General features: G+C 42.3%; 1 protein-coding gene across 3 annotated transcripts in view; it reads right to left on the bottom strand.

The window, feature by feature from the left end:
* The window catches only part of PAMR1 (peptidase domain containing associated with muscle regeneration 1), a 51,211-nt gene that overhangs the window by 12,932 nt on the left and 22,335 nt on the right, over positions 1-15,944 (bottom strand). For all 3 annotated transcript variants that reach the window (XM_061346803.1, XM_061346817.1, XM_061346813.1), the window contains exons 5-6: positions 15,650-15,867; positions 12,620-12,727 (exon numbers count right to left, since the gene is read on the bottom strand). In XM_061346803.1, coding sequence (XP_061202787.1) covers positions 12,620-12,727; positions 15,650-15,867 — 326 coding nt within the window. The remainder of the gene's footprint in view (positions 1-12,619; positions 12,728-15,649; positions 15,868-15,944) is intronic.

Raw genomic sequence — 15,944 nt, 5'->3', positions numbered from 1 at the left:
CTGGAACAACTCTGGGTTTATTTATAGTGTAGTTGCATGCAGTGTTTTGGACACAGATTCATATAGGACTGGAAGTATGGCCTAGAGTAGAGGAGATGGAAGCAGAAGGTCATGAGATATAATCATATCTATAAAACTGTGGCCATGGATAAGTTGCATCATCTGCTGTATCTAGCAAATGAGAGCACCCCTTTCCTCACAGGGATGTTACAAGCATAAGCTCATACTCACTTGTGTCACAGGGTCACCGTGGGGCTTTTCTGACGGCAAAACAGCTAAGTATTATTAATAGACATGTCCCTTTTGTTACCCATGCCTTTATCTCCTGGCTGTCTGTTCTCCTGTAACAGAGGATCTTCCTTTATGGTTTGTCATGTTCCTTGAACTTTGCCCCTGGAGGCACAGCCGCTCATTGTACTCTTTTCTTTGGATCATTTTTTAAGTCCATTCTCTCTATAAATTAAATATGGGTTTGAATCTTGAGATGTTCCCTGCATCTCAGTACCACAGCTGAACTCTGGTTTTAGCTGTTTTATCTAGCCTGAAAGTCACATAGTTACTCCAGTACTGGCCTCTAGTTCTTTGGTTTGAGGTCTGTAGCATTTTTCCCTCTTCAGTTTGACTTTCATACCTTACACCTGATATGTTTCAGGCAGCTCTTCTACACCTTTCCCTTTACTCATGAACTCTTGAGGCAATGGAGTTTAAAACTATTGTTGTGAAGGGAATCCTAGCCCCCATGTGCTTCATCCAGTTCTCTCTTATCTTCTTTTTTGTAGACAGCTTCCCATCAAGAGTGTGAATTTGACTCATTCTTACATCTTTCAGAATTGAATTTTAGGGCAGCCTCCTTTGTTTGAGATATTTTATTGAAGTCTTTCAACATTGTCTTCTGGTCTAAAACTACATCAAACTCCCCAACAGATCTTTCACATAAATCAGACAGAATATAAATGAACATTTTGTAAATATCATTCACACCTAGCTCTGATGTTACCCTCTGGGTACACATACTAGACATAAAATCCAGCCACCTGAGCTAATCCCATTCTCTTCAGTTTTTAAGCTAAGACTTTTGATATGATTTCAAGTTGGCTTGCCTAGGCCAGAGGGGCCTGATCCTTCCACAGAATCATAGAATCATGGAATGGTTTGGATTGGAAGGGACCTTAAAGCACATCCAGTTCCCATCCAGGGACGCCCTCCACTAGACCAGGTTGCTCCAAGCCCCATCCAACCTGGCTGCAAACACTGCCAGGGATGGGGCAGCCACAGCTTCTCTGGGCAACCTGTGCCAGCACCTCAGCACCCTCACAGGGAAGAACTTCTGCCTAAGATCTCATCTCAATCTCCCTTCTGTTTAAAGCCATTTCCCCTTGTCCTATCACTACATAGGTCTTATCATACTTAGAGGCCTTATCAACATTTCCCTAGTGCTGGTGCAACACCCTCTGCAATTCCCAGTTTTCACAAGGTTAATACCTTTTTTCTAAGTGCGCTTTGCAAAACAGACAGAGGAAGAAGCAAAAAACAAGATAGAGAGCTTCAGACAGAATTATCTTTGAAATGTACTGTGAAGCCTACAATACTCACCCCAAACTGTAAGGTTTAAGACAACCCTGCCAACATGGAACTAAGAGTGGCAGGATTTCAGGTTGCAGTGCTCAGTCTCTGCACCTCTCTCTCCACAAACAGAAGACAAAAGTCACCAGAAACCAAGGGAATGAACTAGGTGGCTGCAAAATTCTACTATGAGATGGCAATAGACAGCCCAATACGAAAAGCATTCATTCAAGGTCTGTCAAAGAAAGGCTGGGTATCTCAGCGACTCCAAGAGGGTCAGGCTAATCCTATTCTTCATGCCATGGTGTCATCAGACCTATAAAGATTCTGGTGAATTTATACCTAGAAAACAATAGGAAAACTGGAGAGGTTTCAGGGAAAGGTGAAACTAATGTCACAGAAATATAATTTTGAGAGTGACAAAGAGCTAAAAATGACTACCCTGGTCATGCAAAAGTTAAAAACTACAACAATCTGAAAGGATACATTAAAATGATCTAAGGAAGACAAAAATGCATATTCAGACAGGATAAAGCTAAGAACAGGAGAATTCTTACTCAAGGAAAATTCTAGATATAGTCTCCTTAACAAATGTTTGAAAGGCCTAGCAGGATATAAGTCTAATCTGAAAATTGAAACCCCATCTAAAAAAAAACCCTGGAATGGACTTTGAAGGGAACAGGACTGCACTAGCAACTCATTATGAGCTGAGAGATATTTTTGTTTCAATTTTTCTGTATGTTGCTACACAGAATTTTTCCTGGGATATTCCACAATTAATCTGTGAAGGCATATATGGTCTGAGTTAGTTTTGGCCTGATACACCTCTGTAGAGATCATAAGAAAGCAAAGTAGGAATGTACAAGACAAGGTGGCAACAGGCACCTCTGACAGAAATGCTCAACTGTGACAGCCCAGTTGTTAGAATAAACCCCAAAGATGCCTCAAGTCTCTAAATAGCAACCTCACAGAGTCCTGATAAAACTTACCACCCTTCTTGCCTCTTACTTTGTTCCCTGGAAAGAAAAAACCCTGATTTTTCTGTCCCATATGAAATATTAAAATAGCTCCACATTTCACAGACAACTTTCCAGAACTATAGGAACATGAAGTTCGTGAAATTTTAAGTAAAATGTTCCATTATTAATAATAACAGTATGAATTTCTCTCTTTTAAATTATGTGTAAGAGTCATTCCTCAGATCCAAATTATCTGCCATTTAGAAATAGTTTTCATGCTCATTTTATCACTACTGATATAAATTAGATGATCTTTTGAGCTACACTTTTCAATGTTCTTCAAATCCTGTCTGATGGAAATAGCATCTGCTTTTGTCCCAGGGTCCCATCACTAAATGAACATCATTTTTTCCTGCTCCCTTCCTCTCATCCATTTCCTCATTAAATAATATATACCCCCTCACACATAATATATATCATCTCTAAATTCTGCACAACTTTTCAATAATACTTCATGTGTCTGAAATAAATCTCATTTCTCGTTGCTGGTACTAATAAAAGGTTTACATTTCCGTTTTTGTCCCCTCTGAAATACTAGGTGCAAGAACTTGTAATCGTAGGGAGCTTTGTTCTTAACTTGCTTACAGCATTTTTTAATACTGCTACTGCTAAAGAAATTTATCTTGTTGCATATTCCCAAGTCAGAGTTTGGCTTTCAGGCTGACCCATGCTAATATATATATAGCACACTTTGACCATTTTAACAGGTTGTTTAGCCTGGAGAAGAGAAGGCTCAGGGAGACCTTAGAGCAGCTTCCAGTGCCTAAAGGGGCCAACAAGAAACCTAGAGAGGGGCTTTTGACAAGGGCTGTAGTGACAGGACAAGGGGGAATGGCTTTAAACTGAGCTTTAAGGTCCCTTCCAATCCAAACCATTCTGTTATTCTATGATTTTGGACCCTGAACTTTGGGGTTTCCTGTCTCCATGGCAGTGGCTGGAGCCAGAGAACCTAGAAGCCCTAGAAATCCCAGCTCCAAGATGCTGCAGCTGGAAGGAGTATAACATGCAGAGTATGTGGAAGTGATCTTACTTTTTTCTTTTTCTGGTTAAGAAAACAATAATGATTTTTAAAATCCAGCAGTATATATCTATTTTTTTTTAAAATTACTGCTATGAAACTGTTCTGACAGAAAACTCCCAGCCAGCTCTACCTACATGCACTTCATGCAGCTCAATGGTATTCACAGTTGCTGCCCATGCGCAAGTCAGCTGAAGTCAATCTTGGTAAATCCCACCAGGTTTGGCTTTTTACTCACAAGTCTCCAATCTTATCAAATTCTCTTTCTTGGTTTAACTTTCAGTTTGAGGGCAAGTCTGATTCCATGACTACCTGAGTACCATTATGGAAATATATCAGACAAGTGAACAGCTCTTAAAGGTTATAATCTCTGTATTTGAATTTTTTTTTCTTTATAAATTCAGTGTCTGTCTGAATTTTACTGCTGGGAAAGATGTAGCATGGAGATATCAAGTGTTTTACCTGAAGGCAAACAGTGAGTGAGTGGCAGAGCTAGAAACCGTTCTATTACCTCCTGCTATTCTTACTACATTTATATTTAAACTGACCCAGCTTTGTGCAGAAATCAACATTAAATAAATCAGAGTTATGACATCCATACAGTATTCTCAGCAGCAGTTTTGCACAAAGGTGATGGAGCCATATTGGAGAAGATGGTCCAGTGTGTCTGAACGCAAAGCACAGGAGTTAAAGAGAGAACAGCCACAAACAGTTACTGCTGTGCACTGTGATGCCCTTTGCAAAGCCCCACGAATAAAGAGTTTTTCTGAATTCAGACTTACAGAATTTGTTGCCTTCACTCATAACAGAGTTTATTTCCTAACCTCGGCCCATGTGCTCTGTCAGTCCATGTAAATCTCTGATATCATTTATTCCTGTGCTTATCCCTTCTCTCCCTAGCCTGTGTCCACAAGGTGAGGATGCCTCAGGCTCTCACAGGGTTTGTTGGCAGAAAAGAGCTGACACAGGGGAGGACTCAGATGGCTCTCCTGAGTCATCATCCCTCTGCAGCTTGGTGCAGCAGCCCAGAGACAGTTAATAGCTGACACATAAGCCCACAGAGGCTAACTTTAGCCAAAAGCATAAGGACATTGGCTGTCAAAATGTTTTTGGAAGGATTGTGTCCACAAAGAGGGAATAAGGTGAGGATTTCTGGAGGCCATGGCTCAGAGAACTCAGAAGAACTGCTTTTGTATTCCTTCTTATAAGCAGTGAGAAGGGCTGTCAAGAAGGTATGAGTATGGCAACAGATTAAGTGATTTATACAGCATGAGTCCATCCTGCCATCCTGAGGCACTTGCCTCTATGTAGGGCTGCCAGACCTGGATGTATCAGCTCACTCACACTATGAGGCAGGAGCTCTGACTCCAGACTTACGCTCTGGGAGTCCCAGTGTTCTTGTCTGGCTCCTGTCTGCCTTCAGGAATCTTCACATGCTGTGATCATGGGCATATCATAAGTCTGCTGATAGCAACACTGGATACATGGGGTCTTGTAGTGCCTCACAGAGCAACCTGTGGTGGGAATGTCCTTCTACCTATGACACCTCTTACACTTTCCCTGAGCGGGCCATCATTTCAACACAGGCTTTGTTCCTACTAAGAGCTCAATTCATTTACACTCAAGAAAGAACCTGGCATCTTCTGATATTGTCCTCAAGCTCTCCTGAGTAAATAGCAGGAAATACTGTGGGATCCACCATAAGGACATTGACCTTCTTGCCACCACCTCCCTGAACCTCCTACCTCTCCTACACTGGAGAGTGCTCCTGACTAGGAAGCCACATGCTGACAAGCAGCTCAGCTGCTCTCCTCCAGAACCTGGCAAGAGCTGGATGTGGCTCGAGGGCTTAGCTTTGTGATGTGATCATCATTCACCCCCACTGCAGGAATAGACTGCTGGGAGCTGAACTGCTTTGGAGTATGAGTGGTCTTGGTCAGGACTCTCTGAAGCAAATGCACGGACCATATCTGAGGGAGATGATGATGTTTAGCATACTTGCTTGTCTTCTTTGTTACCCCTCAGAACTTTTGCTTCCTGGAGCTGGCTAGTTTTAGGTGAAAAAGAGTGTGGTTGCAACTTCTACAACCAGAAATCAGAAGCAGGTGAATAAGGAAAGATAGGCATACTAGGGTTTGGGTTTTAAACTATTCTTTTTAAAAACAAGGCTTTCAAAGCAAAGAATACATGCAAACACTGAAGCAGATCTTGTACAAGAAAGGGCAAGAAAACCTCTGGTAGAAAGGTGGTCACAGTGATGGCAGTGTTTTCTGGAGTAAGGAAGCTCTTGGACCTTGAAGAACAAGGATGCTCTGAACAGCTACAGCCACACACCCAAGCAGCACTGCTCTGCTCAGTTATGCCTGTCACCACAGATGCAGCAACAAGTGCGTGAGGTTTTAGGAGAGGATCTCAGAAGTACCTTCAATGTCTACGTTATCACAGGTGATTTAGCCAACAAGGCTAAGATGCTAACAGACAGCTCCACAAAGGTGCCCATGTCACAGTGATTTCAGTAGCTAAAGGAGAAAACAGGTACCTAATGTCACTTGGGAACTTGCCTTCAGTATCAAAGTCCTGGTAGAGTAACAAGGATTATTCCTCAAAAGTGCCCCTCTGTGTTGCAGTAGCTCCCATTCAGATTGATAGTAAGGGAGGATTTTGGATGAAGTATCTCTGACCTCACTCACTGGTGTTTCAAAAGGGAGGAAAGTCTGTACCCTGCTTCGTGCCACTTGTGATGCCCCAGGACACATTCTCCCAGCTCCATGCCCAACTCCAACCACAGCTCATGCAAAAATGCCAGAACAGACAATTCACCACAAAGATTTTTTGCCTTAATTTATCCCCCATGAAAGAGTCCTGGAAGTTTGAATCTTCTCTCATGTCTGCATTTTGCCAGTCCTCACATTAATCCTGGAAATGTCAAAGGAGATCATAACAACAGCAGCCAGCCTCAAGTACCAGTGATAGCAGATTTCTAGTCCTCTCTCTGGGCCTCTTTGTTTTTGCAGTGGTTCCACCAGCTAGAAATAATGACACAAAACTATGACATAATCCCTACTGAAATCCAAATCTTTTCATTCCCTTCCAGCCAATTGAAACTCACCCCTGATGTTTTCCAGCTCTCTGCTCCTGTGAATGAGACCGTATCCATGTGAAAATATGCTTGGATCACCCACTGTGATTTATTCATCCGGAGGCAATTTGGAGGTTGTTGCTTACAATTAGCCACTTGATCTTTATCAGCATTGTTCTCAGCCCTTAAAAGGCTGTGTCTATGGATGCAACCTTTCCGGTACTTGGATGGCCTATTTAATTATACAACTGGACTTCTACTTGCATGGGATACCGGAGGGAGTGACATCCTAATGATGTGCAACATTCATGTTCTCTGTCAGTGGCAAGAACTAATATTTAGAGTAAGTCCCACAATGTGTCCCTTGGAAAACATCACAACATAGCACTGGAGGAGAGCACAGTGTGCTCGAGGAAGACTTTAGGGTTTCTCAAGAGAAGCTGATGTGCTCATTATTCTACCAAATTACAAAGGCGAGTAAATCATATTGAGGTATTTCATTTTGGAGATGTCAGCTTTCCAGCTAAACAGGGAAAAGTCCAGGCAATGCTGGGTGAGAGAAACAGCCTAAAGAAATGCATATTTCTTTGACACATTGTTTGTGAAAGTGCATTAACTGTAAAGGGAAAGCACCATTTAATAACATAGACTCCCTCTAGCCTAGCTGACAGAGTAGTTTATTCATCCTTTTGCAGGTACATGAGCTGGATTTCAGACAGAAAGGAAGATCTGGCATTGCCTGGAAAATTAACAAGTGCCGAGATGAGAGTGTAGGGAAAAAGAAAATGAATGGAACTAAAAAGCAGGGGAGTACTCAGGAAGTAGCAGGGCAATTTCGTTGGCTGTGAAATGCAGTTCCTGAGCTCTGGAAGCAACCAAGGAGGAGTATGGGAGCCATAAGAAAGAGCAAGTGGGATATTGCCTCATTGTGTCAGCATTTCCACTGCCTGGGGCCATTCTTTTTGGCAGTGTTCGTATCAGCTGCAAACAGCAAGTAAGACAGTGAAATCATGCCCATAAGCCCAACAAAGGGAAGTGTGTAGGGCAACATTCCTCAGAGACATTTCGGTGTAAAATCTTCAAGGAGGAATGAAGCCACTGAATGAAATTTGTTTGGGGGGAAGAATGAAACTGTCAGCTTTTAAGGATGCTGGTTATTCCAGCAAACTTTCAAAGTAGTTTAAAGTTACCCCAATGTACTGCAAGAGCATGCAGTCTTCATGCTCGTACCCCAGAAGCTACTAACGGTGTATCAGTATTCTTGAGAGTGGACAAGGAGTGGTTACTCCTTGTTACTCCTCTACTGCGCTCTGGTGAGATCAATCCTGCACTCCTGCATCCAGCTGTGGGGGCAACAGCACAAGAGGGATGTGGAGCTGTTGGAGCAAGGCCAGAGGAGGCCACAAAGATGCTCCAAGGGCTGGAGCAGTTCTACTATGGAGACAGGCTGAGAGCTGGGCTTTCTCAGCCTGGAGAAGAGAAGGCTCCTTAAGGGGAGACCTTAGAGCAGCTTCCAGTGCCTGAAGGGGTCAAGAACAAATTTGGAGAGGGGCTTTTGACAAGGGCCTGTAGTGACAGGACAAGGGGGAATGGCTTTTACCTGACAGAGGGGAGACTGAGATGAGACATTAGGAAGAAGTTCTTCCGTGAGGGTGCCTGAGGGGCTGGCACAGGTTGCCCAGAGAAGCTGTGGCTGCCCCATCCCTGGCAGAGTTCAAGCCCAGGTTTGGACAGGGCTTGGAGCAATCTGGTGTAGTAGAAGGTGTCCCTGCCCATGGCAGGGGATTGAAACTGCATAATCTTTAGAGTGTCTTCCAATCCAAACCATTCTGTTATTCTACGATGATTCTACGATTCTATGATTTTCAGAGGCCCTCTGGAACATATTAACCCTAGCAACATCAAAGGCAACAGCAAGCAGTTCATTTATTCAGCTTAGTCAGTTGGATTAGACCCTTCATTAAGATGCAGAACAAACCTCTTCTTGGCAGACAGGAGCGAGAAACAGAATAAAAATGGAAATCAGATCTCAGCCCTGAATTCCCCATTCAGCACAAGTTCCTCTTATTTGCGTAGGAACTCTAGTTCGCCTGGCTTTGTTTGAAATAAAGGTAACAGGAAATTTCAGAGCAGGAGGAGGTCAAGGTCTCTTGCTTTGGAGCAGCAAGCCCTGGGAGGACTCTTGAGCCAGAACACCCCGTCCTAGGAGGAGGACAAGCAGAAGGGGAGAGCATTTGCCATGGGGCACCAGCAGTGCCATCTCTCCACAGCTGCATCTTCAGCAGTCAAACTCAAGACAGAGACTTTGGAAAAGACCTTTCTTAGTTGGAGTTGAAAAAGCAGCTGTCACACTGTACAGTTATTGACAGTCTGATACTTGAGTGGATGCTTTTTAGCATGCAGAGCGCCAGGATGATGCCACTAGGTACTTTTTCCCTAATGTGCATCTTCTGAGGAAGTTGCTACTCTCTTTCAGGCCATCTCAGGCCAAGGAACAAGATTTTGGTTTTGGTTTTGTTTTAAATGAGTTTGACTGTAGGATTATTTCCACGAAAATCCAAAAAACTCAAACAGAAAAGCCTGAGTTTGACCTCCAACATGTTAGCATGGCTAAGGGGTCACTGCAGTGGGTAACCAGGTATACTGCAAATTCAGTTTAAAATCAGAAAGAAGCCTAAGTATTTAAAATAGGAAGCAGTTTTCCCTACTTACCATATCATCATAATAAAGCATGCTTATGTTTAAGAATTTGCTGCTGGTCTCTAAGCCTTGTATTTAATGTGTTTTAGGACAGAAGAATGAAGAAAAGATCTCACTCTTTTGGTTAGCATTTGCTTTACAATTTCACATAGGTTTGTTGTTTGTTGTTTGTTTTTTTTTAAATACAGTCTCTGAAGTGAAATCAGATATATTTAAATTAAATATTTTTTGCCCTGAAACAGGACTGATTGAAATATTAACAGCTGTTAGAAAGATACATGCCTGCATTTCATTTCATGCTGATGAAGCCTTTAAATCACTACATTATATAGTAAACAAAAAGATCACTTCCTGACTGCCACAGTAGAAGAGAAAAGAGACTGCTAATTATAAGCAGTCTGTGCCTTTAATTATTTTATTAATATTGCAAATTGTAACTGACAGAGCAATTAGGTTTGAATACTACTCAAGGAAAGCAGCTTGACCAGTGTTGATTATCCTGTTAAACAGGTGGAATGTAGTTTAACAGAGGGAAAACCTTGTGGTTTATCTCATTAAGGTGATTTCTGTAATTCCAATAGTGATTCCCACATTTTTAAAACTAAACTTGGTAATGGACAAAAAGACACAGCTGCACTGGGATGGTGAGGGACTTGAAAAATGTCTGATTCTGTCATCAAGTATCCATTGCTGAGTTTGTTTAACTTGGCCTGAACATATTCCTCAGTGAGATAATCCCACAGTGTCTCTTCCTCTGAAGTATGGCCCTTGGATATCTTCACAACCCCTGTATCTCTTCAGGCAACTTCTGTCACACCACCTCAAATCTCCTATATGAACTTAACATTAAGGGACTCTAATTTTCTTCTCTCTTACACTTATTTTTCATCAACATAAATCTAATGACTTTAATGAGATTGCACCTGACTTGCTCCAAGAAAACCAGACTGAAAGAATCAGCCTTACAGTGTCTGAAGTCAGAATTGCAAAAGTGACCATTTTATGATTGTTTTCAGCAAAAATACATTTATTTCCCTTGGCTCAACCTCACAAGACAGCACTGTTGCTGCAAGACCCAACAGACAGACAGATTTTGAGCATGACAGGCTCTCCCTTTAGCATTTAAACTGCAGTGCTGTTCAGGAAACCACATGACTAATTTTTAAAGAATTATAGCCACAGATATTTTTTTCAGTTCTTCCTTTTGCTCTTAAAAAAAAAAAAATCAAACTTGAATTTTCTGCCTTTTTCCCCTCATGTGCTGGAAAATACTTCAGATACATTTTGGCAAAACTGAAGGAAATATCTTAAGAAAAAAACCACGAAGCCAGAGAGAACAGAGATTTGCTGTGATGTTTTCCTACTGTGAGGTTTGCTATCCACATATAAGAAAAAAGCCACTGAACCTTTATCTATATGTTATGGAAGGCTGTTATATAGGTGCTGGAAAAAACATTTCCTAATGTAAGCAAAAGGCAAGCATACAGCCACAAACATCGTAAAGGAACAGTGTATTATCCACCTGAACTGTTCTTTCACAAATCAAACTACAGGATTCCTGTCAAGTTAAAAATATCACTATATATTTTTAAGTGTCTCCTCCCTTTTATTCTGTTATTACCTATACCCTCATGAAGTCTCATCCTATCGTTTTTCAACTACCTCCTCTGTTGTTTGCTGTCTGTGCTGCATGGGTGAAGTTTCTGTTCTGGAATTACAAAAGAAAACTAGTAAAAAAATATGAGCTTCATTTCTTGCCTTGACTGTGGTGCAGAGCCTGCCAAAACTAGGGTTGAGGTTTGCTGGAAATTTAATTAGTTTTAAATTTAGGTTGGTTCAGAACCAGAAAGGAGACTTTTCCTTTTTTTAACTCTCTCCTAAAGACAGGAATTAATCTCACTGAGCAGTTGCAAAGAGCTGGGGAGTTTCCAGTCCCTAAATGACCTGCTAAACAACTGCTCACAGAGAAGAGGCTGTTAGCAGAACCAGCTGCATCAGCCCCTCCATTTTCAGCAGCTCCTTCCCTACAGAAAGCACATGAGGAATCTGCAATCTGGCAACATGGCATGGCTGTTCAGAACCAGAACTTTTTCAGTCTTGTAGAATATGTGAAACTACCTCTCCTCTGGTTTGCTGGGAGAAAAGTCAGGTCTTATGAGCTACTCTGGATCTGTAGAAATCAAAAGGTCTTTTATCTCAAAATGCCCCATACAAGGAGGTATCATGTCACTATGATTTAACTCCCCTGACAACGTGAAAGGAATTACAGGAGAGACACCCATGCCTGACAATGGCATGTGTGGGTAAGATATTTTGAAGCAGTGAGGTTGGGTGCATACTGGCTGCTCAGACATGGAATTGAAAACTGTGCAAGCTGTCAAGGTATTGTGTGACTTACAGCCAGAGTAATGCCACAGCAGGGTACAGTAAGCCATGCTTTCTGTCTTGGGCTAGATATGATCCCAAGTGGATTTCACTAGCATCATAGAAATCCTCCAGAGTCAGCTGGAGGATTTATATATGTGACTTTATATATGGCACAAGGCTCCTTTCAGCTAGTAGAGATGATATAGCCTTTATCATGGCATGTATTGCACAATTCTTACTCCTTGCTCTTTCAAACCCTGTTAGATGAAGACATTTGCTTAAGCATGAGGAATTAAATCACTAGAACAGACAATTGATTTGAACTCATTTGCATGCAGTTATTTTACAACTTGTTTGGCAGGACAAAACCAGGTTTACGACTGCACAGACAGTGAGAACCACCAATGCAGAGATGGATAGAATCTACCCTTTTTCATTTATTTTGATCCCAAATCTGTCATTCATGGTGCCAGAATTCTACCTCTCAGGTGACTGTGAGGGAAGATGAACTCCCTGGGATTGGCTCTGGCTAGAGCATTCAGCACAGGGCTCAACTAGGGTCAACAGCTGATCCACACAGTGGAAATTAGCATGCAGATATATCTGTCTGATAATGCTAGTCCATTACAAGATTTCATGTGTGTTGGTTCCCAGTTCCAATTCTGGTTTACCTTTTTACACAGCTCCAAAACTCTTCAGTGGAAACCCTTATGAACTACAAGCAAAATGTCTCAAAAAATGCCACAAGCAGCTCAGTGCATTCTCTGGTACTGTGACTGCCCTAATCTACACATTAGTGAAACTCCTAACAATGAGTAGCCTGCATCAGTAACAACTGTGGATACTGGTCATACACACAGAGCCTGTACTCACAGTTTTCACAGCGAGTCCCCGTATAGCCTGCCAGACAGGCACATTTGTAGGTACCACTTTTGTCTAGAATGCACGTTCCATCATGAAGACATGGAGAGGAAGAGCAGGCTATAAAAGAAAAAGCATGAACATTCATGGTCTCTCATAGGATGTGGGCCCTACCTATTTTTTCTCATGATGGTTATGTCTAGGAGTAAATTACACATTCTCACTAAAAGCTACAAAGACACAGTAAAGGGTGTAATGAATATCAAAAAGCTTTTTCTGGATATCAGAGCCAGCAGCTTTCCTTGCAAAGACTTCACTTGAAGAACAGTCTTTCAGTCTGTTATATCCAGATGCTAAGAGACAAAAAATATGTAAATGCCACATATGGGCGGTGATAGAACAGAAATTTGTACCTGAGTGGGCAACGAATTCCTTCCAGGGCTCTTTGAAGACTAAGCTCTGACTAAGGACAGTAATTCATTCCTTAAAAGGAATATATATGTGGCAGTTGTACTGTATCCAACTAACCTAAAATATCCCTGAGAAAAGGAAGGAGAAGCAGAAGAGCCTGTACAGACTGATATTTTGTAGTTACTGTTCTGAAGCCAGTGAACTTTCAGCTTTGTCCTTCTCCCAGCTTCATCTCATAATTCAGTAAAAGTAGGCACATTACTTTTGACATGTTACTCTTGTCAGCTACTGTCAGATACTGTCCTTCAAAATACCTGATACTCAAAAGCACTAAATATTTTTCTTTTTTAAAGGAGTCTTGATTTCCTGGCAAATAGCATGGAACATTACTACAAAAGATTACAGCCCCTGTGTTGTGTCAGAGATCACTAGTTGAGGGTACAGAAGGGAAAGCGTTACTGAAATTCAATAACAGGCTTTCATCTAACTAGACCCACCATATGTCTCATCCCCAAGAGATCCTGATGACTCCCCGTCTGGTCTCCCATCCTCATCGGAAGTCTGTTGGATGAATTTTAGTCACTCATGCCAATTACTGGTTCCCATTTGACACTTGGCATGGGATGGGACCTAACACCTGCTTCCAGACCAGGCAGTGCAGCAGGTTGTGTGGTTTTATCCTTTAACAACTACACATGCAGTGACCTTTCCTGAAGGCGATTTAGGCTTTTCAGCTTACTCTAGATCAATCAATACCTTTCTGGCAGTTGAACAAGTGACCTCTGTGCTGTCAGTGCCACTGCTGCAGAAAGCTGTTACTTACTAGCCAGCACAGAGGAAAGGAAGACAGAAAGGGAAGAAATTCAGTTCTGACAGCAAAAGGTGCTTTTTCAGTCCTCTTCATCACATCAGTAAGGTGCTGGGGACATCAGATCACCTCCACAGCCTCATCCTCATCCTGTGAGCACATGTGCTGCTGCTGCTTTCACCTGCAGCACGGGAATTGCTCTAGCAAGCTCTTTGCAATCTGTTTCAGGGACCTTGGTTTTTCCACAGTGGGAAATTTCAGGGGAAAGGTTTCAGTTTGCAATGTGCTGCCAGAGCTTTCGATTCTGTCCTGTCCCTGCTTTCAACTCCCCACTGCCCCGTGCATGCTGTATTCTTCCTCTAAACTGTCGGGCTGGCCACGTTAATGCTTCACATAAAAAGATACTGGGAGTGTTTCAAAAACCTTTCACAGCAGCTACACATTAGGCCAGAACAGCCTCATAATAAAGTGCACAGCAAGACCTCCTCACAAACTCTAAGCCACCCTTTGCAACGTGCCTTGTGTGGATTACCACACTTGCAGCAACCCAGCCTCGGAATAATTACCACTAAAAATGGGACGGAAATAAAGTGCTCAACAGTACTGGAATACCAAGTGCTCCCTGCTGCGCAGAGAAAACAGAATCCATTCAGCTCGCACCATATGGATAATGGTAGTTCCTTGAGTGTAGGCAGCCCTTATGCAGGAGCCCACACAACATTCATTTGTTCTGTATCACCTCTCTTGTACTATTGAGCTATGAGTAGCTAACTGCTCCTGCTACGTTCCTGACAGGTACTAATAGTAACACTAGAAGAACAGGGCAAGCTAAGAAATGGCACATTCTGGATTGCTAGTCACATACCCCTGATCGTTGTTATATGCTGACCCACTCTAGATTCGTGTATTTGTATCAAGATTATATAAGCTAACTAAACCTCCCAAGGCAGATATACCCTGCATGGATGACCTCATGAAGCATGGGGCACCAGGCTGTGTGGAAAGCAAGTTATGGTGAGTCATGGATCCTGCAGGGTTTATCTGTGTGGAAGCAGCACGCTCTGATTAGCCTTCTGTGCCAGGAGTGTTGTGGATAGATTTGACCAAAATTCCCTATGCAGCTGAATCAGGAAGATGCAGGAAGTGCACAGAGGCTGCTTCACCGGCTACGCTTCCAATGTTATTTTGCAGCCAGAAAGAAATGATGGAAAGGAGTGTGGGGGATGCGAGCACTGAGTTCTAACAAAACCATGGTAATTCTGGAGCCCTGCTTCTGTCATTCTTAATACTAAGTTCATCACACTATGGAAAATGCCTCTGTTTTCTTTTCCTTCAGGAAAATAATCTGTCCTTTGTACACACTTTTTTAAGCTCTAATGGCATGACACATGAGCCAACACAAGAGTCATGTTAGGGCATTTTTGCTGAGCTAATTATGAGGCTTTGCATCAGGTTTTTGCTAATTGAGACAGCGACTCCACTCCTGTCCACAGCATTGAGCAATTCTGCAATTGCAAATGCACATGCCCCTTTCTCCCCTTCCTTCTTAGTGCTCAGATTCAAACAAAAAGTCTCACAAAACAGCAGCTTTTCTGTGCTGGCTAATATGCTTGTTCTTCTCACAGGTAGAAGGAATTTAGTCTTTGTTAGAAAAGCCTCACATTCGTATGCCATCTAATGGCTTTCAAACCTTCCCTGCACTGACTTTGTGTAAGTTGCTGTTGGCAACACAGCATGAAAGTTTTTAATGAAGCAAAACAGGGAGATTAGTGCAATTGAATTAATAAGAAAGAGTGGCATGTTCCCCTTTTGGATTATTTTACCTGTAATTTCCTCAAAGACAGCATGAAATCCATCAAAGTTCTTGGATCCATCAGACTGGAAGAGGACATGGAGTGAAGACCCAGTGCTTCGGATGGGAGGTGGCCTCTCATTTCCACAGAATTTCTTAATTATTTGGCTGTCCAAATTGTCCCCATCACGGACCTCCACATAGTCGTACTGGCACATGTAGTCAAACTCCACGCTCAGCATGGAAAACCTTGGGGTACAAGGACACACAGTCAGACTGCATACTCTCGTCTGTGCACCCTGGCTCTGATTTATTTGGATGTTCAG

The sequence above is a fragment of the Neopsephotus bourkii genome, unplaced genomic scaffold, assembly GCF_033783945.1.
Source record: "Neopsephotus bourkii isolate Nb327-2 ecotype Australia unplaced genomic scaffold, CSIRO-AGI_Nbou_v1 NB_42, whole genome shotgun sequence".
In the NCBI taxonomy this organism is placed as follows: domain Eukaryota; kingdom Metazoa; phylum Chordata; class Aves; order Psittaciformes; family Psittacidae; genus Neopsephotus; species Neopsephotus bourkii.
The sequence above is the reverse complement of the archived record's forward strand: the minus strand, read 5'-3'. Positions and strand labels throughout refer to the sequence as shown.